At 39.5% G+C, this 27,698-nt stretch overlaps 1 protein-coding gene across 1 annotated transcript; it reads left to right on the forward strand.

The window, feature by feature from the left end:
* Positions 1-342: 342 nt before the first annotated feature.
* Positions 343-27,200, forward strand: anpepa (alanyl (membrane) aminopeptidase a). Its single transcript, XM_039808792.1, has 20 exons — positions 343-1,355; positions 5,075-5,217; positions 5,365-5,498; positions 5,759-5,879; positions 7,168-7,322; positions 8,959-9,072; positions 9,767-9,910; positions 10,340-10,405; positions 11,906-11,971; positions 12,069-12,217; positions 15,305-15,384; positions 16,484-16,617; positions 18,141-18,196; positions 18,365-18,512; positions 18,755-18,843; positions 20,591-20,701; positions 22,684-22,851; positions 22,953-23,093; positions 25,724-25,787; positions 26,900-27,200. Exons 1-20 carry the CDS (start codon positions 748-750, stop codon positions 27,044-27,046), a joined length of 2,838 nt encoding a protein of 945 aa, XP_039664726.1. The 5' UTR covers positions 343-747; the 3' UTR covers positions 27,047-27,200.
* The last annotated feature ends 498 nt before the right edge of the window (positions 27,201-27,698 follow it).

Genomic DNA, 27,698 nt, shown 5'->3' on the forward strand with positions numbered 1-27,698 from the left:
TCTGTGTTGACATGTATCTTTAAAAAAAGCTGCCATCCGGCACCCCTGCATTGAGGTTTTACCTGGCCTTGGAGGGCAGTCGTTGGAGGTCAACGTCACCGCAACGTGGAACTCTGGACACCTTCACTCACAATACAAAGTTATGACGCTGATGATCTTCTTCTGAAGGATTTTCTTCTTCCCCAGCAGCTCATGTTTCCATTGAGGCGTGGGGTTATGACGGTCCGGGCAGTGTGTGCTATGTTCATAGAAAGGGGAATGTGAGGGGGAGTGTGTGTGTGTGTGTGTGTGTGTGTGTGTGTGTGTGTGTGTGTGTGTGTGTGTGTGTGTGTGTGTGTGTGTGTGTGTGTGTGTGTGTGTGTGTGTGTGTGTGTGTGTGTGATGGGTTGAAGTGTGCTGTGTGAGTATAAAGTGTTCCTTGAGGTTTACCTAACCCCTGCATTAGTGGCAAGACCACAGTAACCACCTCCAGATGTTTGAGAGCACAATCTGATTATTTACAACGAAGCCAATGAACATCGCCCTCTTCACACTATAACGCTTACTCTTTGCTCCTTGGGCAATGCCCGAGTTAATGCTTAATCTAAGTACGGACCCTTAATTGCTAAAGCCAAGCCCTGTTTATGGGAGGGAGGTTATTTGGACGTGCACAGATCAGTCATTGCAGACCAGCTTAAGGACTTGTCAGACTCATCTCTACCAGTCAAGCAACAGGAGCTCCAGGGCTGACCATAGGAAGCTGCCACCATGCCCAAAACCTCCATACTATCCAAGGCTATCGCCGCCGCCTTTGTCGTCCTGACCGTGTCTGTCATCGGCGGCATTATCACCATGATCATTTTGTACAAAACTGAGATCTCGACAATGAACCCGACGCCGCGTCCGACGCGCCCGATCGCCACCACAGCACTACCGCCCGTCATGCGGCTGCCGAAGAATCTCATACCGCTCAGCTACAAGGTCTTCCTCATGCCTCACCTCTACACCAGAATTATCGAGGAAGTAAACGTCACCAGTCCCAACCAGACAATGGACTTCGTTGGAAACTCTACCGTTAGCTTTCAGTGTGTCGAGAGGACTAGCACCATCTACCTCAAAAGCATGAAGCTGGCAGTTACTAATGGAAAGGTGAAGAACGACAACACAAATGAGATGATCGAAGTTTCTGCGATGAAAACCCACAGAGACGACACTAACTTCCTCGAGATCCAGTTGAAGGAGGCATTGGAGGCAGGAGGGAACTACAGTTTGTCTCTGTCTTTCAAGGGAGAAATCTCAGAAAATCTTGATGGAATGTATGTAAGCAAATATGTGGAAGGTGTGCCAGAGTATGAAGGCGATACAAATACGGAAAGGTAAGTAAAAAACAATTACATCTTTTGTTGATAGAAAAATCAAACAATACTGCCAGGGTTACCTCCAGGAAACCATTCGGCATGAAAGTTGGTGACTTTAAGACACACAACATTGGAAGCTATTCTATGAATGAATCCACTTGTTGTGCTCTCTAGCAACGCCAGCATTACGCCAGTGTCTAAGTTATAACGGTTTCACAGAAACCGTTATATCAAAACCAACCAAGCTGTTTTCACGTTTTTGTTGTCTAAATCAAAAAGCAAAAGAAAACCAAAAGTTAAATAATGGACCTAGATGACATCAAAGTGCCCACTATTTTTGGAATATCCCATCTAGAGATTTGCTTTCAATTGCCTCCACTTCATCAATGTGAGCTTTCACTGCGATTGTATCCCTGTGAGAACCAGAGACTTTTTAAATTAAGAAAATAAAACGATGAATGTCCTCTGTGGTTATTAATACATTTATACATTGTGAAAAGAGTTGTTGATGTCGTTAGCTGGTAGCTGAAGCCCATGGAGGGTGTAATGTATCCCATGATGCCTTGAGTAGAGTCTGTTGATGAAAAAAATGTGCAGTGAAATAAGATGACATTCACCAGTTACTGCCCTACAAAGGCAAAAGACCTTAACTCGTTAGAGTGTGGAACTGAGAAAAATTACTTTTTTTGTTGTCTAGCCAAATGAATTATAGGTAGGACACTGGAGATCTGGCAATTAGATGTTTTAGTAATGAAATTGATCTATTTTGAAGTTACTGTACTCTGCCTTTGTATTGTCTGCAAAAAGTGAGAAGTCACGCCAAAGCAAAAGGCAGTGACTTCCACATTATCAATATTTGATTGCTTGTGGCTTTTGGAAGCTACTGTTAAGAAAACCCATTGTTTTCTCGAAAAAATCCTCAAAATTGACTCAAGATACTTGCTACATGATATATACCACATGATAAAGGATGTCTTGAATGTACCATATCTTCTGAACATAGCCATACTGAGAAATCCAGAGAGAGTTGTGTGGAGCTGATAGTCTTAATTAGCTTTGTATCAACTCATTTGACAATGGCTTGAATGTAACAGATGTTCATTAATATCAAAAAGTTACGCACTAGGGCCCAATTTTAACGATCCAAGCGCACGGCGTGAAGCGCATGGCGCAGGTGTGTTTTGGGCGTGTCCAAATCCACGTTTGCTAGTTTGACGGCGGAAAAAAGGGTCTGTGTGCCAGGCGCCTGGTTTGTAAGGGTTGTACTTAGTGTCTTCATTAATCAGAGGTGTGTTTTGGGAGTAACATGTAATAAACCAATCAGAGATCATCTCCCATTCCCTTTAAAAGCCAGGCGCGTTTGGACCTTGGCGCATTGCTATTATGATGGCGGACTTGCACTGTAATATTTTTATTTGTAATCTTCTGCATGTGTCTGTGCTTCTGAGCGTCCCTGTGTGTGTAACAAGCATAGTGTGCGCGCGTTGTGCACGAGCCTAGGAGCATTTTACTAATTTGCTGTTAAGATAACAATGAAATGCTGCATTATTGACTTTTTGTTGGTCAATGGCGCGATCACTTCCCGCTGCTTCAAGACAGCAATACTCCCAGAATGCTCCTGAACACATCTCCCTGTAAGACCAGCACGCCCATGGGCGCACAGATGGGCGCGGGTGCATTAGCTATTTAAACGACGCGGGCGCTGGACGGGAAATTAACAACTGCGTCGGTCTCAAAAGACACTTGCGTCGGGCTTTGCGCTGCGCCAGGTGGAAGATAGGGCTCTAAAGCTTTAAACCACTCCAAAGCAAGCCACATATTCTGTTATTTAACACATGAAGAATCCGAAACATTAAGGTTAAACAAGCAGTCAGCTTAAGTTTTGGAGGTAGGTATTTTTACATCAGTAAGGCAAGGCAAGGCAGCTTTATTTATATAGCACATTTCAGCAACAGGGCAATTCAAAGTACTTTACATAAAACATGAAAGAGCAGTTAGAAAACAATTAAAAACAATTTAAAAGACAAGAATACATTTTACAGTGCAGTATAAGAATTTAAAGAACTGAGAGATAAATACGCGAATAAAGAGCAGTTAAAACAGTTAAACATATAAAAACAGATTAAATAGGTTAATTAAAGAAAGGACCAATATGTCAGACATCTCAAGCAGTTCGGTCCATATCTCTGGTTCATCTCATCAACAATGGGTCCAGATGCTTCACATGGAGGTTTCATTCCCCGTAGTTACAGAAGCTTTAGTATACTCTTTTTCTTTTCCAATGCAGTCGTCACCACAAGGCTTAGTTCTTTTCTTCGGCAAACTTTGCAAACCCGGAACGGTCTTCAGACCGTCTCTAATAGCACAGAAACGTGCTAGTTTCGTAGACTATTTATTTTATTCTTAATTTAATAGTTTCTCAGACTATTTCTGTTCAATTGTAATTGTTTTGGTCTTCAGACCCTTTTGTTAGTTATCAAACTAACTTTGTTGACAGTCCACAGCCTGTCTCTTCTGTAATCTATTGTCACACCCGTATCAAAGAAATAATCAGAAATATGTCCGTTTCTGCAAAATCTCACTGGAATAATCATAAATTCAATTCTATTCATTTAAGTAAGTAAAAAAAAAAAAAAAAATCTCCTCATACCTCCAAGCTAAGCTAACACGTTCTTCACTAAATGTGGAGAGACCAAACTGATGTGAACATCTAACTCCTGTTCAGTCAAGGAACAAGCGATAAGAAAAGATTTTTTTTTTTCAAACTCAAAGGGAAACCATTGCATGAAGTTGTTGGCTGCAGTTTTGAAGCAATGTGTCAAATAGAAACGAAACCTAAACTCAGACCATAACCTTTGCCATGATACTTATAATACAATAAAACATAAAACCAAAACGAACCACTGTGCTCAATATAAAATCAGTCTAATCATTACCCTAGAAGTGACACTAGAGATGACATTACTTTCTGTGTACTGTCTACTTTGCCCCACTGCGACATTTTTGTCTTTTGAGAAAACAAACTTGGCTAACTCATACGTTTGATTTTTGAGATGCTAAAACAGAAAATGAACTAAGACACCAACACTAATCAAATACATCTGGATTGGAGTCCGTATGTCTGAATAAAAAAGCAATTTTTACAAGTGGGATTTTTTAATGTGGGGTTAGCTCTAGCCAGGTTAGCCATTTGATAACAATGCATTACGCTGAATTTTTTGTGCATACAAACAGCGTAACAACATGAAATAGCAGTTGCAGTACTGTGTGTATGACTGATTTGGCGAGACACAAATAAGACAGAAGTGCTAATAACTGTATGTTACTACAGCTTTCACTACTGTTGATGTACGTGGCATCCACGTTGGATTTTTAGCTCGGGGTACTGTGAGACTGTCCGAGTTCGGAATTCCGAGGTCAGGGGGCGTGTTTCCGATTTTGACCTCGGAAAATCTGACTTCTGAGTACAAATGGAACAAATGGCACGCTACCATCTGGCTTCCTGTGTGTGTTACGGACTTTGTGGACACAAAATGGACGCTGTTTCCGCCAGTTTGTAAAAGACACAATGGCACATTGGTTATTCAGTGAAGTCAATGCTTTTAAATGTATCAATTCAAAGTAATTTATAATGGGTTCTTTATGATATCTAAATAGTTTCCTCATTATTTTTATCTAGTGTTCCTGCAGTATTTACCTGATAGGATAAGGCTGACTGTCTTTATCTGTATTCGTAGATTCCTTGTTGCCACCCAGCTGGAACCAGCTGATGCCAGGAAAGTGTTTCCTTGTTTCGATGAGCCAGACATGAAGGCAGAGTTTCATGTGACCATCATCCACAGGAGAGATACAACAGCTCTAGGGAATGCGGAAAAATCAGGTGAAGAAGCTCCTGTGACAATGCCAAATACCAACAATATACTGTAGCTCATATCTCTTAAAGCTGTACCCTCAGGCATTATAACAGCAATAACAGAATTATAGATATCTTTCCTTATACTGGTCTGCTTTGTTTCCCCTCTCTAAGGGTCCAGTATTCTAGATGATGAATGGAAATTCACAAGTTTCCATTCAACGCCCAAGATGTCAACGTACTTGTTTGCCTTCACGGTGTCCGAGTTCACAGCAACCCGCTCCGAACATGAGCGTGTGGAAATTAACGTATGTGCACTGTAGATTCAAGATGAATATTATGTCAGTGTTTTTGGTATGAACCAAAACTTTACTTAATTAAATCATATCCATGTTTAATGACCTGGTCCTTTTGTTATGGTATTTAACCTTTACCTTAAACTTGACATGTCACACTCACTGTTTTCTTTTTATTAAGCTGAAATTAAGAAAATGTACAAGAACAAAACAGAAATATGTGGGAGGATATCTTCTATGCTTTTTCTTGCCTCTGTGTTTTACCCATCCAGACATATGCTCGTCCTGAAGCCATTGCAGCCGGACACGCTCAGTATGCAGCCACCATCACCGGAAAAATTCTCTCGTTCTACGAGAGCTATTTTGAAATTAATTACGACCAGAAGAAGCTTGGTAAGACTTTAGATATAATTTGATTGTGTTTTGATGGATGAAAAGTATACTGCGTCCCATTTTTATATAATTTGATAGTAGTAGTCAATGCAGTATGCTTCTTAGTTTGACAGTGTACCCAAATGTGACCTAAATGTGTTGTAACATTTTGCACCAACATGAGTTCCCTGACCATATGTATTCTCTGATCAATCAGTAACTACTACAGTGCTTTTCCTATTAGAATTTGAAGTCCTTGTGATTTAAACAAAGTTTGAGACAAAGTTTGAACATTTAGGAATCCAAAAACTACAATTCCCATGAAGTTTTACCAAGACAGGAGTATACAGTATATATCATACATTATAATGACTATTGTTTTTTTCCTTATCCATGATATCCATCCACACTCAATTCATCTTTCCAACCTTTTAGCTGTAACCTCTACTTGCTATTCAAAAATCAACAACAACAAATATTACCCCATTGTAGGATAGGGTCTGGTGAGCCCACAGTAACAACATCTAATGATTTTAATGTTTAATGTGCAAGTTGACACTTTAGGTACTTTAGTTTTTCATTTTAAAGGTCCCATATCATGCTCGTTTTCAGGTTCATACTTGTATTTTGGATTTCTACTAGAACATTTTTTTTTTCTCATACTGTCTATCTGAATATACCTTTATTCAGCCTCTGTCTGAAACGCTCCATTTTAGCGCCTGTTTCTTTAAGCCCCCCCTTCCAAAAAAGCCCTGTCTGCTCTTATTGGACAGCATTTCCGGGTCTTCAGTATCTGCGCTCTCTTTGATTGTCTGCACCGCCATTGCCGGCCAATGACTGTAACGGCACAGTAGTGGCACTTTCTACCTATATACAGTAGATATAGTATAGTTGTGACATCACAACCGTACGGAAGTCCTCACGGCTTGTTTTTAAGGCACAGTTTTTGAACACAGACTGTGTGCATTTCTCTGTGGATTGAGCGTTTTGATACTTTTACAGTATTTATGTAGCACCTCAACCTGCTTTATAATGGAAACCTCACTTTTAACAACATGGGACCCATAACATACTAACAACACTCAAAAATACTGCTTCAACTGGCACTCAGGTGAAATGCTCTGGTTCAGTAACACATGAACTAACACTATTATTCCAGTTGGTAGCTATCAGTAGCTATCAGCTTTTGCCAGTAAAGTACCTCCACAGCAGCTCTGCTTTTCTGAGGAAAACCTACTGGATACTCTTAGATAGTGTAACAAACTGGCTAAGCAAATGTATGTTTATCATTTGATAATTTTTTTATCAGATCAAATTGCACTGCCAGACTTGGCAGCTACAGCGATGGAAAACTGGGGACTGGTCACATACCATGAGGGAGCCCTGCTCTATGAGGAAGGAGTGTCATCAATATTAAACAAGGAACAGATCGCTACTACCATAGCACATGAACTGGCACACCAGGTGAGAGGGAAAAAAACTGTGTGTTACAGGGAATTCACACCAAAAAAAGCGATCCGGCAATTTGTCGCAGGGTGGTGCGTCGGGGGGGAGTGTCAATGAAACGATCCATCTGTGTGACGTCCTGTTGTGTTCTTAAACCCCCCAACAATGCTCAAGTAGACTTTATATTTCACAATTACTGTTTTTCGTCAGATTGTTTATAGATTTCAATGTTTCCGACCGCACTTGAAGGCAGCTTCATTTCAAAGGAGAGAGAAAAAGAAAAGAGACCAGCCTTGTTGTTGCAGGAAACATTCAGCTATTACACTCCCGGGCAGTTCAGTGCTTGTGTTTAGTTTTTTATCCTCGTAGTGTTTTAAAACTTCCTTGTGGCAGAGATAGAGGCAGCGATGTTTCCTGTTTCCTGTACGGGATTCTCCCACCGCCTCAAAACACATTGTCAAGTCTGATCTCAGGTTACATGATTGGCCACAGCAGCGTGACGTGAGGTTGTGTTTCTCCAAAAGTTTAGTTGGTCTCAAATTTTTGCCGCAGGCCCACACGTTTTTTTGCGTGTCCCCCCCAAATTTGGTTTCTGTCATTTTAGGTAGTTCTGATCATACTGATGAACACATTTGATGCTATAAAAACGGGGTTAAACGCTATGATTGATAACTGCGATTGACTCGCGATTAGGGTTGGGTACCGGTTGGGTTTTATCCACTACCGGTGCCTACTCTGTATTTTTTAAACGGTTCTGGTGCTTAAACGGTTCTGGAACCAGTACTTAAAAAAACGAAACCGCACACACTTTGTCAAAAAACAATACCCTTTTATTTCCAGGGCCAAATTGAACACACTATTCTAAATCTAGTGTTGAAATTTTGTTAAACCATTTTGCATACATACACGACTTAAGCAGAAAGTCAGCAGACACTGAGTGGAAGTATAGGACATAGAACACGTTGTCACACGCTGTTGAATGGCAACAGTGTTTGCTAGCCTACTTAAAATGCAAGATTTGCGGTTGGCATTAAATTACAAGACTTACCCAAAGAGGAACGGCTGCTGTCATCATCATCATCATCATCATCATCATCATCTGTGATGTCCACCACCACACTGGCAGGGCTCTTCAATTTGTCCGGCGAGGCCGACACTGGCTGCTGCTGTTGAAGTGCTTGGCCTTGCGTCACATAGGTTATCAAACAAGGTGCATTGTTCAGCGTTTTCATTCGGTCTTGTTACTACCGTTAACGTCTGGCACCGCGTTTCGGTACCCAACCCTACTCGCGATTGGTCAAGTGGGTGTATGGGCGGGACTTCACTACTGCGCAGACTCTGGATCCAAAACTACAAGAGCTCGGTGCCCATATCCGGCAGATTTTGGCGTCACCTTCATACAATGGGAGGAAGGGAAGACACGTCGTCCATCTTTTTTTACAGTCTAGGATTACCCCTCATAAATACAACAGACTATGAGATAATTTTGACTAATGGATCAACTGCTCTCACCGTAAAGTAATTTTGGAAAAGAGCACCAACTTATTGACATTAACAATAGTCCTGTCCTTCAACATTTTATTGAAGGAGTGTTTATTGAGTGTTACATGACACTGTTACCTCAACTGTCCACATCTGCCCTTTCTGTTGACAGTGGTTTGGAAATCTGGTGACAATGAAATGGTGGAACGATGTTTGGCTGAATGAGGGCTTTGCCACCTACATGTCCTTCTTTGCAGTGGACCATGTTGAGCCTACATTTCAATTAGTAAGTTCAGTCCAAATATCTTTCTAAAGACGATCATGCTTTGAAGACTCACACACACTATTTTCATTTCTGTCATTTAACCCTTGTGTTGTCTTCGGGTCAACTTTGATATATATATATATATATATATATATATATATATATATATATCAGAAATACAGGTTTCTTTCAACCATATTGCCCAAAAAAAAACGTTTAAATGTATTCAAAAGAGTATCCTGACTAAATGTTGACATACTAGTCTGTCATACACTCAACATCATGTGATCTAGTAAAAAGAAGTATCATAATTTCTGCTTTTTTTAACTCGAAAAATAACTATAATGTCATATAAATTAGGTTTATTCAACGTGAATAAAAACAAGCATTGAAAAAGTGACAAAACATTTAAAAAAGAATGGAAAAAGTGGCAAAAACGTTAGGAGCAAAGGGTAAAAAAAAAAAAGTTCATTCATTTTCAATTTTGACCTGGATGGACAACAAGTTCATGGTAGACGGGAAAACAACACAAGGGTTAATTCACTTTCACTGATGGGATCAAATCTTTTAGACTGTTTGGTAGAAGTTATTTTTTTTCTGTAGCAAAGCTTTTTAACCATGGTCATTGAAACACGTGAAAAGAAAGATTGATGTGAAAAGAAAGATTGATGTGAAAAGGCAACACGTGGTCTTGTCTCTGTTTGTTTTTCTTCAGAAAGAACTGAATATATTGGCCAACCTCCATACAGCGTTTCAGATGGACGCTCTGGCCTCATCCCATCCTCTCAGTCCTCCGCAGGAAGAAGTCCAGAAGACTTCTAGTATCATCCAGATGTTTAATTCTATAACCTACTGTAAGGTAGGGCAGTTTGCAGATTATCTGTATCTGGCGTTTTATTTGCCTGATAACGATAAAGTTAATGAATTAAAAAGTGTTTTACTTTGGCTCCTCTACAGCTCTGTGTGTGTCCCTCTGCTTCAGTTTCACTCACCACTGAGTCGGACTTAATGCCCCACCCACCCACCCACCCACACACACACACACACACACACACACACACACACACACACACACACACACACACACGCACACACACCACTATCTAAATCTCTGTTACTGGGGATTAAATGGATGGAAGTTTCTGATTTATCAAATAATTGCTTAAAGCATTTGAACAAAGTTTTGTGTTGGTGTGTGTGTGTTTGTTTGTGTGTGTGTGTGTGTGTGTGTGTGTATGCGTGTACTATGAATATTGACATAGACATGGATCTGGTGTTCCCTCTGTAGGGGGCAGCTGTGCTGAGAATGCTGGCAGACGTCGTGGGTGAAAGGGTTTTCATCGAAGGAGTCAAAGTAAGCAACTACTTTAAACCTCACTTAGTCGGGCTGAAATAGGGCTGTCATCCTTATAGCAGCACGGTGGCCCACTGGTCAGCACTGGCCTCACAGCAAGAAGGTACCAGGTTTGAACCCGGTTCCCTTCGTGGGTTTTCTCCGGGTGCTCCGGATTCCCCCACCACTAAAAAAAACACGTTCCCCTCCCTCTCTACCGAGCTGATGTGTGGTTAGCGTCTGACGTCGTAAGGCTGCCGTGCATCACCAGGTTGGTGCTACACATTGGTGATGGTAGAGAGTCCCAGAGGAGAGAAGAAACTAGAAAATATTCACATTTAACAAGCTGACGTCAGAGACAAGCGGATGGATTTGGATGTGTATGGTGACGGCGCCTTTAAGGAGTGTTCAGACAGAACCCCCACTGGACTGGACAGAATTTGTTTCTTATTATTCCACAAGCATCTTTCCAAAGATGCATCCTATCCAGCTGGTTATCCAACACATGCTCTCTCAATTTGGAGTGCTCATGTAGTCAGTTACATAAGCAAAACAAAATCTCTCATCATAGATCCAAATCTGTTCTGTTGACACTAACACCATCTTTGTTGCTCTGTGGTCTAACAGTCTAACATCTGGTATTTGTTGTTGTTGCAATGTGAGAAGACAGAGGCTACATTTACAGCTGCACATATGTCAATGGCTTGACAGTTATGAACAAACAATAGAGCACCAACTGTACCAGTCACTGTAGCAGTCACAACAATAAATTGCACATAAAGTATTGCACACCTCCCGTGGTTATAACATACAGCATTTGCTACGTTTTGGTTTTTAAGCTGAGTTTTTTTTTTGCCAAAAGTGAACGTGCACCAAGTGTTTTTATCTCCAGTAGAAGAACTAATCTCCATTTAAACTAACACGCCCAAATCTCATATTTCATCAACAACGCCAGAGCAGGGGGAATGAGAGGGGGAAATGCCAGAGCAGGGGGAATGAGAGGAGGAAACATCACAACAGGGGGAATGAGATAGGAATGAGAGGAGGAAACATCAGAGCAGAGGGAATGAGATAGGAATGAGAGGAGGAAATATCACAGCAGGGGAAATGAGAGGGGGAAACGTAGCAGAAGATATTCATTTTTAAACCAAAACGTAGCAATGTAAACAGGTTCACAATCCACAATTTAGTCCACCTGTAGTTTCTACTGCTCCAACCAAAAGGGAGCAGGCGTTTGCAGGATTGAGAAACGCCCCCCTTCAGACCTACAACATCTACTGGTCCATCATTGCTTTTCAAGTGCATATGGCCAAAACCTGACAGAAACCATTTTTTTCAGTCAAACATTTGGGACATCATTGTAAAACTGGGATCTGCTGATAGCAGCTGTGTTTGGATATATTTATCCAGCTCTCAACATGAATTCAAAATGCACAATTGCCTCCTGAAAATAATTATATTTTAGCATGATGAACTGTTAACTAAAAGCTCTCTCTGGATCTCTTTGTATTTGTGTTTTAGACATACCTCTCCGACTTTAGCTATAAAAACACGGACCAGAATGACCTTTGGAGATCTATACAAAAGGTAAAATCTTAGACAGGTTTTTTTTTTAAATCCAAATGTGTGTTGCTGACTGTAATCATGTCTTGTTTTTAATACTGTAATTGTACCATGTTTGCAGGCCGAGGATAAGAATGGTGGTCACACTAATGTTAAACGGTTTATGGACCCTTGGACCAAGCAAATTGGCTATCCTGTCATCACCATCAACACTACCAATGGAGAAGTCTACCAGAAGCACTTCCTGTTCAATGACTCTGCCGAATCTAGGTATGTGCTAAATGGACGTTGCCTCAGTGTACCAATTAGGTTACAGCTCAGCACAGTAATGATCAGGATCATACCAATCCAGTTAACATGTTACTGAAAGTGTCTCATTTACATTTATTTTCCACCTAACATATAGATGACCAGTGTCTTTACTTTATCTTAAAATGTGTTATAAAATGTAAATTTTTGAGTAAGAATCAGTGCGTGTTTATAACAAATAGATCGCACAGTACATCTTTATCATGGACGCAATGGAAGAAGTCACAACAGCCAACCAGACAGACAGCGTTTTCAGGTTATAAAACACCTGGCGCACCACACTGCCTTTTTTTGTTAAAGACGCCCCGATCAGACAGATTTTTTTGCAGTTGGTCTTTTTTGTTATTCTTGCTTGGCAACCACTTACAATCACCCATCCTCAGCCAACCATTATTTTGCTGTGTAGTTACTTGTGTTGGGTGCTTTTTGCGCTCTGAGTTGATGTTTTTTCAACTCCAGGCATTCAGGGCACCTCTGCAAAAACGCAAGGTGGAAACTTGAGGCTGAAACGGACAAAACACTCTTTCATTGAAAACAAAAACAAAATGGCGCCCCAGGCTGCTAAAATGCATTCTGTTTGATTATGGCCTATCATGGTTGGTGCATTTATTGACTTAAAAGTTTTTTGACTTATAAAAATAAAAATAGGGTCCAGGTTGAAAAAAACGGAAGTTACCCTTTAAATACTATCTCTCTAATACTATATTATTGTAGTCATTAGATGTTTTTCTCCGGAAAACAGACAAAGTTATGTAGAGTTTGCTTGTAGAACATCTGAACGTAGGAAGGCCACATGTGGAGTCTTGCGAGGGTAAGTACTGACCCGACACTGCATTTTTCAGGTTCATACTTGTAGTTTGGGTTTCTACTAGAACAGGTTTAAATGCTTTAATGTTCAAAAAAACATTATTTTTCTCATCCTGTCTGTCTGAATACACCTGCATGCACCCTCTGTCTGAAACGCTCCGTTTTAGCGCCTGTCTCTTTAAGCCCCCCCCCTCCTGAAAAAGCCCAGTCTGCTCTGTTTGGCCAGTGTTTCCAACTCTTCTGTAGCTACGCTCTCAGAGTCTGTGCACTGTCATTGCAGCTGGGGAATGACTGTAACGGCACCGTAGCGGCACTTTCTACATATATATAGTATAGTTGTGACCGTACAGAAGTCCTGACAGCTCATTTAAAGGCACAGTTAATGAATACGGGCTGTGTGCATTTCTCTGTGGATTGAGCGTTTATAATACTTTCACAGTATTTATATAGCATCTCGACCTGCTTTAAAGTTAACATGTCATTTTTGATTAAATGACATGGTAACTTTTTACAATATGGGCCCTTTTAAAGAATAATGGCTGTTTGATGTCAAAGGTGTCACTCATGAACCCACAGTGAATTATCACGCATCTGAGGGTGCAGTTTCCCTCAACTCTACAGAGCTTTTTAGTGTCTTTCAGTTATTTATTTGTAGCAAAAAAATCAATTAATGCAGGTTTAACAATACTGCACTAATGTAATGTAATATTTCCCATTACTGATCACAGATCAACACTAGTTTGTGGTTAACACCAGTGATAAGAATACTGTCAAAGTTCACCTTCCATTTGCAGACAGTTAAAATGGTGTTGTCACTCATTGGCATGTACAGTATACTTACATTGTTGACCAATGCAAACCCTAGGTGGAAAATGTGAGCAAATGGGAGGAAACCTGTGGTCCAAAACTGCTTTCAAAATGACTCCCTCCTTCAGTATTTATTGGCATTTTACATCTTGAGTTTGTGTGAGTGCCACCCATTCAGTCTAGGATTAGGGAAGATCCTTTACCTTCACTATCTTTCCAAAGTCCAAAGTTGGATCATAAATCTGTGGCCAGTGACTTCATCACACCACAATGTCCAACTCCCTCTGAAAATAGTTGTTACCAAATTATTAAAGACAGGTTCATGGGTATGTTTTAGTTGGCAAAATTCAATAAGTTGTTGCATCAGTGTCCCCTTATTAAGCGAGTATTTCCCTGCCAGGCCTGCACGAAATCACTGCAACTGATTACAGTAGATTATACTTTGGGCCATGTGGAGTGTTTTGAAACAATGTGTTGTAACTATGTGCTCCATAACACTGCTGTTGTGAGTTGCACAATCATTTACAGTAACCTGACAGTTTTAGGTTGTTTTGGCCATACCCAGACCATAACAGCTCTGTACTCGTGGCATGATGGTATTGCATATTGTTATTATTATGGAATGGAAATCGAATGGAATGGAAATGGAAATTGATTTATTTGAAACAGGGACAGTGCACAAATAAACATTAAACTTGTTAAACAAGAGAATATGTCTTGGGCCAGGTTATAGCAACAATTGCTAATTTCCACCTGTAGTCCCTGGGCAGGTATGACAAATTAAAAAAAAACAATTTTAAATAGAAATTTCACAGGACTATAAATGACATGATGTCCATAGTAATTAAAAATTAAAAACAATCAGTTTAGTAAAAACAGGGGCGCCATCAGCCCACTCACTCACTCTCTCCCCCCTCCCAGCACACACACTCAAACAGTTCAGCAGCAGTTTAGGCACATTAGAGTACATGCAACTCTAGACACTCATTCATACAAGGATACACACACACAGACACACACACACACACACTCATACTCACATAAATACAGTATCTTATAGATGTGAGCAAACTTGTTTACTCAACAACCAACTCTTTGTTAGAAAGTGTGAGAATTTGTACATAAAATATGTTCCGTGGGAAGGGCCTCATGGCAACATATGAGAAGGAGGAACTCCCAAATTGGGCTTTACATTGTGGGATGCTACACTCCCCCCTTGTAATGCTTCGAGTAGTTTGCACTGTTATTTCGGAGCAGACTGTTGTATTACTACAGGAGATTAGATTTAGTGGTTAATTTACAGATACAGATTTTTAGATTGTTATTTAGACTCTTCATTCAATCTGAATAATCATTTCTTGGATCATGAACATTCTAGCCCTATCATAACTACTACTTATTATAGTTTTTTTGTCTTTTTTTCTGTCTGTTTAGTCTTTGGTGGTACGTTCCGATCAAAGTCATGTCAAATACGACTAAACCTTCTCTTGTCTGGTTGGAATCCAGCGCCCCAGGTAACAGAATGTACAACATAGAGCTTTGGAATAAACACCTTGTTTCTCCTAAAACTCACATATTTTAACAGCTAGGTTTTCATATTGGTCAAAGAGCCATCAATTTAGATCTTATCTGTTTCATCAGGCTCACTGAGGGCTAAATATAAACATCTTAAGGCAGCTATGTGATGGTCTTTGATTGGGTAGCGTACAAGTCAGTTCAAAATGATGGGGTCAGATTAGTATCATAATGAATAAATGCACACAGAAGGATTCATAAATTTCTGATGCACACAAAAATATGTTTTGTTTTACATGGATCTAATAAAAAATCCACAAATATAAAGTATGTATTTCAATGTATTTGCAATTTTCATGAACATGCATTTACAAAACTGCTTGTCATGCGTAAACTTCACTGCATTTGTGTGTGGATTTTTTTAGACTGCTTTGATTTCGCTTAAACAGGGAGTTATTTTATATCATAGCAATCATATATACTATGTATTTATGTATGTATGTATGTACAGTATATATGTATGTACTGTATGTCTGTATGGAAGTACATTAGGGGGTCATGATTTCTGAGTCCATTTAGCTAACTCTGGCTTTTAATTGTTCCACTTTTGCTCCAAAAACAACTCTTTCGGTTTTTTCAGAAAGTCAGAGCACAAGCTCTGGCAAATCCAAACTTTGATTTGCTCAATGCACTTTGTTTGGATTGGAACACAGTCCCCTGGTGATATGGTTATGTAAATATTTGTGTCGTTTGCATAATTATGGTATCTTATTGTGTTATTTTCATTAATCTGGTAAAGTGGAAGCATGTAAATGTTAAAAGAGGCCCCAGAATTGATAATGAAATGATAAATATTTTTGTGTGCAATAAAAAATATTTTTGTGTAGCGAGTCATTTATATATAAATCCTGAAATACATTTGTGAATCCTTCTGTGTGCATCCATTTGTTATGATACTGATCTGACTCTACAGCAAATGTATGATACAGATCAGAGAACAGATGACCATATATACAAGATTACCTTTTCTCCATACTAGTTTTTCATTTGTATTCATATTGTGCCATTGAATATTAATGATATTTGCCTTTTGAACAGAGAAGAAAGACGAATTCCAGTCCAAGAATGGGGAATGGATCCTGGCAAACATCAACTGTACTGGATACTACAGAGTTAATTACAACCCAGAGAACTGGGACCGCCTCCTGAATCAGCTGGAGATAGACCCGCATGTGAGCACTGGGCCAAATAATGACTTACCAAATCACAGAACTGAGCAGAAATAACCTCCATCTAGATATTGTTGATTTGACTGAATAAGAAATTACATTTTATAAGCTGGTTACAGGTTTCCCCTTAAGGCTTAGCCGTGGCGTTCTTAGAGATTGGCAAATTAAATGAAATCTTGGCTCATTAATCCTAAATTTGGACTGACAGATAGAAAATTGTTTGATGTTACCACACTTCCCTGTTTGTCAATTAATTCTTGCGGGATTATATTGAATCCAAAATGTGAACCTCTATTTTTTTTTTACTTGATTAAAAGTGCTATGTTCTGTCAAAGACACATTTTCCACAATGGGTGTACTGAATTTGGTACTTGTATTAACCACGTCATTAACATCAGTTGAAAATATGAAAATATGATATATAAATATGAATATGTCCAGGGATAATAATGTCGTTGAACTGGTCGGTCCACCACTTTGGTCCAGACTGAGATGTCTTGCCTGTTGCTGTGATATTTCATACAGGCAATGGTTCCCAGAGGATACATTCTCCTGACTTTGTAGATCCCCTGACTTTCCATCAACCAGCAAGTCAAAGGTCATTATCAGACCTAAATGGAATCTGGAGATTTTCTTACAGTTTTCAGCTGGTATCCAGAATGAAAAACTGTGGAAGTTAGCGCACTGTTTGGGAGGCCTGGAGTTAACATTCTGCATTTAATATTATGTATTTCATTTCTTTAAAATATGTGAAATATTCTGTGGAATTCTGCAGTATGTTATGCCATTTGTGAGTTTTTATGGTATCAGACATATTACAATTCATCCTATAGGGTACATGAATGTCTGTACCAAATTTCACAGAAAGACCCTCCAGTAGTTTAAGCCGAAACAAGTCATTAGATTTGAGCTATTTCACTGGATGTGGAAGTGGAAACTTTGACTCGCTGGTGCTTCTAGATGGAAAGTCAATACAGTCGCTATAAGTCATCTTCTGGAGAACATGAATGTCGACAAAATTTCATGGCAAGCCATTAAAAATCGTCTGGAACTGACTGACAGTCATTGCCATCCCTTGAACAATTGTGTTTAGCACAACTAAAAAGCCATTTGACCATTGGATTATATGGCAGCTTCAGACAGACCTCGTAGAAAGTGCTAATACAGGGACATAACTTAAATTCAAAGAAATGTTAAGGTACTCATACCTTTCTGGCTGCAAGAGAAGGGAAGGGACAATAAAGACACTTTATTATAATAATATAATATATTCATAATTTAAATTGATGGGTTATTATCTATCTTATACAAAACAAAAACTTCAATGTAATAATCAACAGATTCTTTTCTTTTTGTTCAAAGCCTTATTTTGCATTTTCCCTATGGAACTCCAAGTCTTCATTTCTTGCTCTCATGTTGATTTTGCTGTTAGTAGACTGACTAAGTACAGTTGTAGATGTCTTTATATTTGGTATCTTTGAAAAAATAAAATGTCACCTGTCCCTCATTTTGCTCTTGTTTTTTAGCGCTTCCCACCGATGAACAGAGGGCAGCTTATTGATAATGCATTTTTCATGGCAAGGTAATGACTTGGATTCAGTTTCATCCAAACTGCTACGAATATTTTTTTTCTGTAGGTGAAGTGTGTTGTAATGACACCAGAATGTTTAAAACATGACATAAATTTAGGTCATGCTGGGGGCTTATTTGCCTCCCTGATTTGACCACATCTAATCTCTGTTTTCTCCAGGGCTAAACTTGTCGAAGTGACCCTGGCTCTGAATTCAACACGATTCCTTCGCCAAGAGCTGGACTTCCTTCCCTGGCAATTAACAGTCAAAAACCTTGAGTACTTTGTCCTCATGTTCGATCGCTCCGAGGTGTATGGACCCATGCAGGCATGTGTCATTAAAACATCCTTTTTTTTAACTTTTTAATTCAAAATGAATCTTGCTTTTTTTTTTTACATCACTAACTGAATTGAGCAGTATTGGATGGAGAAGCTAGATTTAACAGACTAAATGTGCTTCCCTGTGGGTGTTCATGTCTCTTATCAGAACAATAAGCAGATGTGCAGTAAAAATGTTATATTGCTGCGTGTGTTCCCGTAATTCTGATGTAAAGCTGTCTCTTCCTGTAGGCGTACTTCCGTGAACAGATTAAGGGCCTGTACAACTCTCTCAGGAATTACACAGACAATTCAACAATCCCAAAGGATCACGCCTCACAGTAAGGAAAGACCAGTTTTTCTACCCTCAGTTAATCATTCAACAGATTTCCACGTTTGCATTTTACAGTTCTATAAATTCACAGTCGAGTCTAAGAGTGCCAATGCAGAACAGGTGTGTGAGTTTATATACATCATCAGTTATGTTGGACTTACATTTATCAGCTGGACACAAACATGACTGCAAATGAATGTGAATGTTGCTCCGGGACTTCCCGAAGTGTAAATAGACAACTGGTTGCTAAAATGTTATCAGTGCTGTGTTAAGCTGCCCCCACGCAGTACTATTACTCAAGTACTGTACTTAATTACAATATTCAGTTACTTGTGCTTTACTTAAGCATTTCTATTTTATGTAACTTTATACTTCTTCTCCACTACTACTAATATTTCTTCCACTTATGGCCCCATATAGCAAAAAACTAAAGAATTCATGGTAACACTTTACTTGAAGGTATCTACATAAGAGTGTCATAACACAGTCATGACACATGAACACTAACTGTAACCATAACCATAACTTGTCATGACAAAAACTGAATGACACTTAATGACAGAAGCGTTATGTCATAAACGTTTATGACTTGTTTATAATGTTTATGACACGTTCATGACAGTGTCATGTCACTCTTATGTAGATACCTTCAAGTAAAGTGTAACCAAATTCATTAAGCAATTCATGATTGCGTCTCCCTAAATGATGCTATATTTCATTCTTAAAGGGGCTGTGATTGACATTCAGAGCATTAATGTAGCAACAAACAAATATTTGTTATGTAAAGATATAGTGGAGTGACGGTGTCCAGAGCAGAGAATGAAGTCACACTCAGAATCAGAATCAGAAACACCAATAAGTACACTTATGTGGTTTGCAATGGTGAATGATTCATACATTAACAAACATATTAAACATTAATATGAAATAAACAATACATACAGAAAAAATAACTGTTGCATAAGAAAAAATAGGCTGAATGGGTTGAGTGCAGAATTTGCAAAGAATATACACTTTATATAAAGAAATTGCTTCCTCTGTGTGTTGCAATCTGAGCTTCTCTGTTTGTTTTGATGGCCGGTTTGGCCGTGCGTGCATGTGGCCGTGAAAAAACGTAGGTATTTCAGGTATTGGGTAACGGTCTGTGAGAGCTGTGTGGAGGCAAGCACAGCCCACGTTTTTTTTTTTTACAGCCTCTTTAAGGTTGGAGAAATAATCTCAACTCAAGTTCTTCTTCAAAGCTTTTCAATCTCTGTGTTCTTCGAAACACATGATATTTAACAGAGTTTCTGCGGGGTCTTAACATTTTTTAAATATGCTCAAGTATTCTCTATGCTCTAGGTCTTCAATAATTTTAAACAGGTTTTAAATTTTCCTTCGTCCATGTAATGCTACCTCTAATGCTCAATGAAATGTTTTTTTTATTCCGTGGTGTAGTTCGTTCTTTCAATAGTCCCAATATAATTCGCTGTATACTGTATGTACATATCATTATTACTCTGTGTCACTTTTATTCAATTTAAATAATTTTATTTACTTTACACATACTTTTGTGACTCTGCATTTCGTTGTACTTTAATGTCATGAAATAGGTCTTAAAATGTAATTCATAAAGGTCTTAAAAATGTCTTTAAAAGTCTTAAATTTGACTTTTTGAAACCTGCAGAAACCCTGTTCAATGTCTGTACACTTGTAATAATATATAATACTATGTGTATGTATATACAGTAAATTAAATTGTGCTTCCTTCCAAGGCACAGCCAGATCCTCGCCGTAGAGGTGGCATGTTCCAATGAACTCCCAGAATGCTTAGAGATGGCTACAAAGATGTTTGCCGAGTGGATGAACAGCAACAACACTAACCCGTACGGACACTACTGAATAAGTATTTTTAATTGCATCACCTTTCTACTTCATACCTTCTGAAATTATCCTAATCTTGCATGACTCTATGTTTAAGGGGGAAAAAATTTTCTCACTGTAAAAGTTTTTATTATATTCTGTCACTTTACTCTCCAGCAATGATTTGGTGAAGGTAAGTGTCATTTAATCACTTTTTGTGTTATTGGTTGGTGGCTGTTGTTACCACTCTGCATTGTGGTTCTCATCTTATCTTTCTTTTGTATCTGTATTATCCTAATTTATTCATCACATTTTATTTATTAGTTTGCTGTTGTCTTTACTTTTACTCAATGTCATTGTGAATGAGGGCCGCCCCTCAGAGAGCTCTCGAGTTTGATTATAGGTTGAATGAATGAATGAATGAATGAATCTTTAAAGCTGCACTTGGCAGGATGTTTATGCTAACATGCACTCTAATCCTAAATCACAAATTGGGGCGATCATGGAGAACATGATTAATATTGCTACTTATTGAGAAAGTATTTGCCAAAACAAAACTCCAGTACCTCTACACCTAACTTTCTAGCCTTTTGGGATCCGGGTGCAACTTTAAAGTAGAGGCATTGACTCTTCATTAGATGTGTAAACTGCTCATCACATACATGTAATTACATGCATGGAAGTGTGTTTATTCCATAGACTGTAAAAAAATAATGAACAAAGTATCTCGGGCCTGCAAAGTGAAGCCAATGCTGAAGTGACTTAAACCTGCATTCTATCTCATTTCCAGCAGGGGGCGACTCCACTGGCCCCACAAAGAAGTCTATTATATGAGAAAATGACTCTACTTCTCACTTGCTTTAACATTTTCCCGAGTTTATGGTCTCAATCGCTAGTTCAATACAGCATGATGTTTATTTTGTAGATGTTGGTCCCATTTATTTTAAAATAGACGATAAAGCAGGGGATGCTTTAGGACCTGTCAATCAGGACAGAGGCTTAGCAATGCTAGCCATGCTAACACTGTTTACATTAAAACGGACCTGAACTTCTTTTTGGGTGTTGCCCCTGTTTTGGTCTTCACCATTGTGTTTTCACTTTGTCAAAGTTAACTTGAACATTTTGCTTGACATTTTGATACGTCTTGTTCAGCGGTCTGCCAACCAAGCTAGCTAGCTACCGCTAGCGTAAGCTGGTAACTTAAATGAAAGTTTGACGATTTTCTGTGTACTGCCGTACATGCAGACGAATGGTGGCAGTACTGGATGACTCGCTTCACAAGGGTCAACCATGAACAACACCGGCTTGGCCGCGTCATCCTTCCCAGCTCCAGCCTCTAGTCACATCCAGTCAGTGGTCTTGTCTAATGTGTTGTAGTGGGTATATAGTTCTGTATATTGGCCAGAATCTGCATTTGGGGGATGGGGGGGCCATATCATAGTTGGGGGTCTGGGTGTCCTACCCCAGGCAAGTTTTGAGCATCGACGACTTCATTTCCTATATTCGGATACACTTTTATGCACCAATTTACGGTGGAAATCCCTTTATTTAGCTTGTGAAGAAGAAAAACACAGATGACAATTAAAAATATATCAAAAATATAATGGAAAGTATGTTGTTACGTGTCATTGGGCATTTTAAACTGGGTATATGGAAATCCTGGATCTTTCTTAGTGGGTATACTGCGTATACCTGTACACCCTTGCATCCAATTGCAAAAAAGATCAGCATAATTTTTCATGGTTTACGCCCGCATCACCAAACTCAAGGCTTTAAAACGACAGTCCACAAACCCATGGCTGATGTCATGGATGCTACGTCCACTATTTTTACAGTTATTGGTTAAAATATTTGCACTTACCCAACAGGGTCGATTCCAGGAGTTTTTAAGTGGGGTGGCACGGGGAACAATAGTCAGTCAGCGGGCATTTTATCAAAATACAGAATTGGGAGGGAGTCTGGATGAAACTAACTGTGCATGTATGTTTGTGTGTGTGTAATTCAGCATCCACCCCAACCTGCGGTCTGTAATCTACTGCCAAGCTGTGGCTGCTGGCGGGAAGAAAGAGTGGGACTTTGCCTGGGAGAGGTATCAGAGCTCCAGCGACACCTCCGAGAAAGAGCAGCTCCGTGTAGCTCTGTCTTGCACCAAGAAGACCTGGCTGCTCAACAGGTGAAGCTTCTTTCATTATGGACACACCTGTGATAAGGTGAATCCCAAACACGCAGTTGTTATTGAGTGAAGAGCTAGTCAGTGCCTTCCTTATCTTACAGATACCTGGAGTACACTTTGGACCCTGACAAGATACGCCTGATGGATGTCGGCTCCATTATTTCCGACATAGCCTGGAACCCGGCGGGGCATGCGCTGGCCTGGAACTTTATCAGAGCACACTGGGACTACGTCAGTGAGCAGTAGGTTGCTTTTTGGACTATGTCTACTGCTTCTTAAATTGGTTTATATTTCTGAGTCATGAACAAGTATTCAAGATTGTGCAGTTGGGTTTTACAAATATAGACTTGAAAAGGAAGACATGATGCCAAAATATAAACGTAGCCATTTTTACTCCGACAGATTTAGTCTTCAAGTATTCATGGTTTACCCCAGAACATAGGCTTGTCAGGGTGGAGGAGCCGACCTAACACAGCAGTTAGAGCGTGAGAACTCTGAGCTAGAAAGTTCTTTTTATGGTGTACTCCATTTTAAAGCTCCATCAATCTTTTTCTTTTGGTCACTTGAGGACAGAGCTCACCAACAAGCTAAAAGTCACACACATTTTTCATATAGAGAGGCAAAGTCCCTCCCCTTTCAGTGGACCAACATGGGACTCCATTTTGGAAAGAATATGTACGGTAGTGAACTGCGAGAGACAAATAATGATTTGATCCCGTTTCAATTGAGCCATGAATTACACATATGATGTTTGTCAATTGTCAATTTTGCAAGAGGCCAATGCAAGACTCCTCCACTTTGCATCTGGGTCCTGGGTAGTCTATATATCGACAGCGTTTTATTTACGGGATAGTTCCGGTGCTGCTGGAAATTCTGCCAGATGTCCCTAATTCCTAATCCCTCAACTTCCGCTTTCTTTGGGTTGCCATTCTAAACTCCGGTCGATTCGTGAAACGAGCCAGAACCGACAATTAAATCATATTTACCTTTTTTTTTTTTAAGGAAAATTCTCATCCCACAATCGAAAGCCATTTTAATTCCAAAGGTCGCCTCCCTACGTGCACATGTTCCACCAAAACAAGTTCCTTCCAGAGGTTATTTTGCAGAGGCACCATGCCTCCGTCTGGTGCTTAGCGCTGCCCAAGAGCACGTTTTTCTCCCATCCAGGAATGCTGTGTGGACTAGTCAGACCATCCTCCGTGGCACTGTGCAGGAAGGTCTGGCAATGAGAGACTAGTCTAACCCTAGCACAGTATCGGCTTACTGATGTGTTTCTTGGTCTACAGCTGGTCTCTCATGACCTGCTCTGAGGGCATGACCTGCCCTTTTAAAAAGACCACACTGTTGTTGTTCATGGACATGCTTCTGCTCGCTGCCTTGTCCCAGATCTGAGATCTGACAGCCTGGCCTAGTTTACAGAGATCTCTTGACACTGAACTTAGTGGCCTGTGGTCCAGTCACTTGAATAAACGCACACTGCCATAAAATAATACACTACAATAAACAGTGGCTTATATAAATCTTGCACGGTGTCATCAAGTACAAAGGTCTTGTTATTTAATCAGTGCTTATCATTAGCTTGCCTTCATAAAGTCTCCAATGTTTGTGCTGTTACCAGGAAGTGTAAATACTGTACATAGCGGACAGGGTTTCATTTCCTGAGCACACAGTGATACCTGAGATTGATCTAAATCAAATAATCAGCAGGGATTCTAAATTCTCTTTTAATCATACTTTTCATACTAGGGCTGCAACTACTGATTATTTTCATTGTCGATTACCATTTTCTCCATTAATGGATTAGTTATTTGCTCTATAAAATGTCAGAAAATGGTGAAAAATGTGGATCAGTGTTCCCCAAAGCCCAAGATGACGTCCTCAAATGTCTCGTTTTGTCCACAACTCAAAGATATTCAGTTTACTGTCCCAGAGGATTGAAGAAACTAGAACAATATTCACATTTAGGAAGCTGGAATCAGAGAAGTTTTACTTTTTTCATAACAAATGACTCAAACCAATGAATGGATAATCAAAATAGTTGGCAATTCATTTAATAGTTGACAACCAATCGATTCATCTTTGAAGCTCTAATTTATTGTTAATAAGGTCCACCTAGCTAAAACTAATGCAGTCTAATACAACAATAAAGTTTGTCTTCATGAAGGCTATACGTTTTTGTTTAAACTGTTTTAGAGACTTGGTAGTCTATATCGACGATGAATCATTTAGGGGAGGTTCCACAGGGGTAAATCCAGACAGCTAGCTAGACTATCTGTCCAATTGGAGTTTTCTGTTGCACGACTTTGACTACTTTTGAACGTACACATGTTCCACCAAAACAAGTTCCTTCCCGAGGCTATTTTGCAGAAGCACCGTGGCTCCATCTGTTGCATAGCTAACTAAGAACAACAAGTCAAACCGGGCCCAGCCCATACACCTCTGGTTATGAATACAAAACCTCATGAAGTCTAATGTTTTCTATTTTAAACACATTTTTATGCTGATCAATAAATCGTTAGTGAAGTTAAATATACAGTAGTGGTGTAACGGACTGTAGTTGATCTCCCTCCCTAAAAAGATAAATAGGTTTGGACTTATTTTTCCAACTGAAATAACATTTTTACTAGAGAGAAAGTAGGCTACCAAAAAAAGGTACCGGTACTGAATTCCTGGTAGTGGTATCGGTCCAAAAGTTAAACAGGAAAACAGAGAACTCAACTTGAATGTGTGTTGCTTCAAAGTTTTTCTACCATCTCAGAATGCTGGGTGGACTAGCCAGACCCTCCTCCTCCTCCTCCTAGGTTTTTTGGCAATAACCTGCATTGCACTATACTTAAAAACTGTTTGTAATTCTTTGTGTCTCTGCTCCCAGGGATGGAGACATGCTGATAAATGCTGTGACCAGCAGGTTCTCGACACAGTTTGAACTGGACGAGGTAATTTATTGATGTTTTATTATGTCCAAATGATAATACCTGCATGCAGTGACTTCAACAGGAAACTCCCCTTTCCAGTCACCACCAGTAATTATAATTATATCCACTGAGTAACTAGATACACCCTGATATCTTATCAGAGGCGTCTCTGTCATGTTGAGTTATATGGGTGTTAGTTTTACCTCCCCCTAAATATCCTTCATTAAACGAAAGAAAAAAAACGGGAAAGAACAAGATTTCATGTCAAAATAAAGCTACAAACTGTATTTTTAACTACAGAAAAGTACTTTTTTTTTTTTTACAAGAAAGTTATTTTCCATTATTTTTTTGCACCCCAGCTGCAGGAATATTACCGTTTTTGACCATTGTTTTTTTTACAGTGTATTTTTGCTGCAATGTACAAAATGCATTGCGTTCACCAGAGAGAGAAAAAAATGGAGACCATATCTCATAATTAGGACTTCTTGCATCTTGTACCATCTTGTGGAGATCTAGATCTCGTAATTATAAGAAAAAACATCTCATAATTACGAGGTCAGGCTGGCAGTTTTTTTCTCACACACACACACACACACACACACACACACACACACACACACACACACACACACACACACACACACACAATTCTACACAATTTTTTTCAAAAATGAAAATGTCTCAACCTGAATCACATATTATTAGCAAATATAAATTTGTCAAAAAGCCCACTGCTGATAGGCTTACTGGCCTATAGGTAGTCACTAAGTAGCCATCACAGATACCTAATCCTTAGGACACTTGGATGTTCAACATTAAAACATGATTTATAAAACCAGGCCAACAATTATTATTTTAATAGTTTTGTATTGTTCTATGCAATAAAATGGTACGCTTTAAGCCACCCAAACGTTATTGTAGGCCCAGTTTGATATGCAACTTGATTTCATACAATATAAGCAGTGATAGGTCTTTCTCAGAAAAGGGTTCCTTGGCTTAGAAAACTAACATAGCTGTGTGTGTGTGTGTGTGTGTGTGTGTGTGTGTGTGTGTGTGTGTGTGTGTGTGTGTGTGTGTGTGTGTGTGTGTGTGTGTGTGTGTGTGTGTGTGTGTGTGTGTGTGTGTGTGTGTAGCTGGAGCGTTTTAAGACCCAGTATACCCTGGGTCCTGCTGCCAACGAGGTGGACCAGGCCATCGAGAAAACCCAAGTCAACATCCAGTGGGTCAGGGAGAACAAAGATGAGATACTCGAGTGGTTTGAAAGAGAAACGGCTGAGTAGGGTGGAAAAACATGATCTTTGGGTGTTTTAAAACAGGGGTGTTGAACTCAACTTCACTAAGGGCCACACTGGAAAATGAGAATCACATCAAGAGCCAGACATGTAGAGTTTATTGACGTGTTTTTATTTAATCGACAAAGTCAAATATTTTTCACCTTATTATTGCATGTCTCATAAAGTCTTCTCACTTACAGTTTGGTTGACATAAAGCCCCGCAAAAAGTTCCTCAGCCATCATAGAATTTAGCAAATCATGAAAAACTTTTGATTGATTGATTGATTTATTTGCCCATTTCATTATAAAATATGATACAACTATGCACCATAGCCCTGAGGCTTATTTCCATTGTGGTCCCTTGGGGGGGGGGGGTTCCATTACACACTGCCGACACACACAACTTGTTTCACAGTCTGAATATGGAAACTCTGCTTCTGGGGGAATTTCTGAGTCTCAAAGTCTGCACATCTGCCAAATACTGCTTTGAATGTGGCGTAATTACAGTTTAAAAAACAGTTGTTCAGTTTTTGGTTTGGTGAGAAATTAGGCGGGCCAAAATTTATTGTGAAACTAAATTGATAAGTGTGCTGGATCAAAGTTTGCGAGGGTCTGGATTTGGCCCGCGGGCCTTGAGTTTGACACCTGTGTTTTAGAG

Source organism: Perca fluviatilis, chromosome 8 (genome assembly GCF_010015445.1).
Source record: "Perca fluviatilis chromosome 8, GENO_Pfluv_1.0, whole genome shotgun sequence".
Taxonomy (NCBI): domain Eukaryota; kingdom Metazoa; phylum Chordata; class Actinopteri; order Perciformes; family Percidae; genus Perca; species Perca fluviatilis.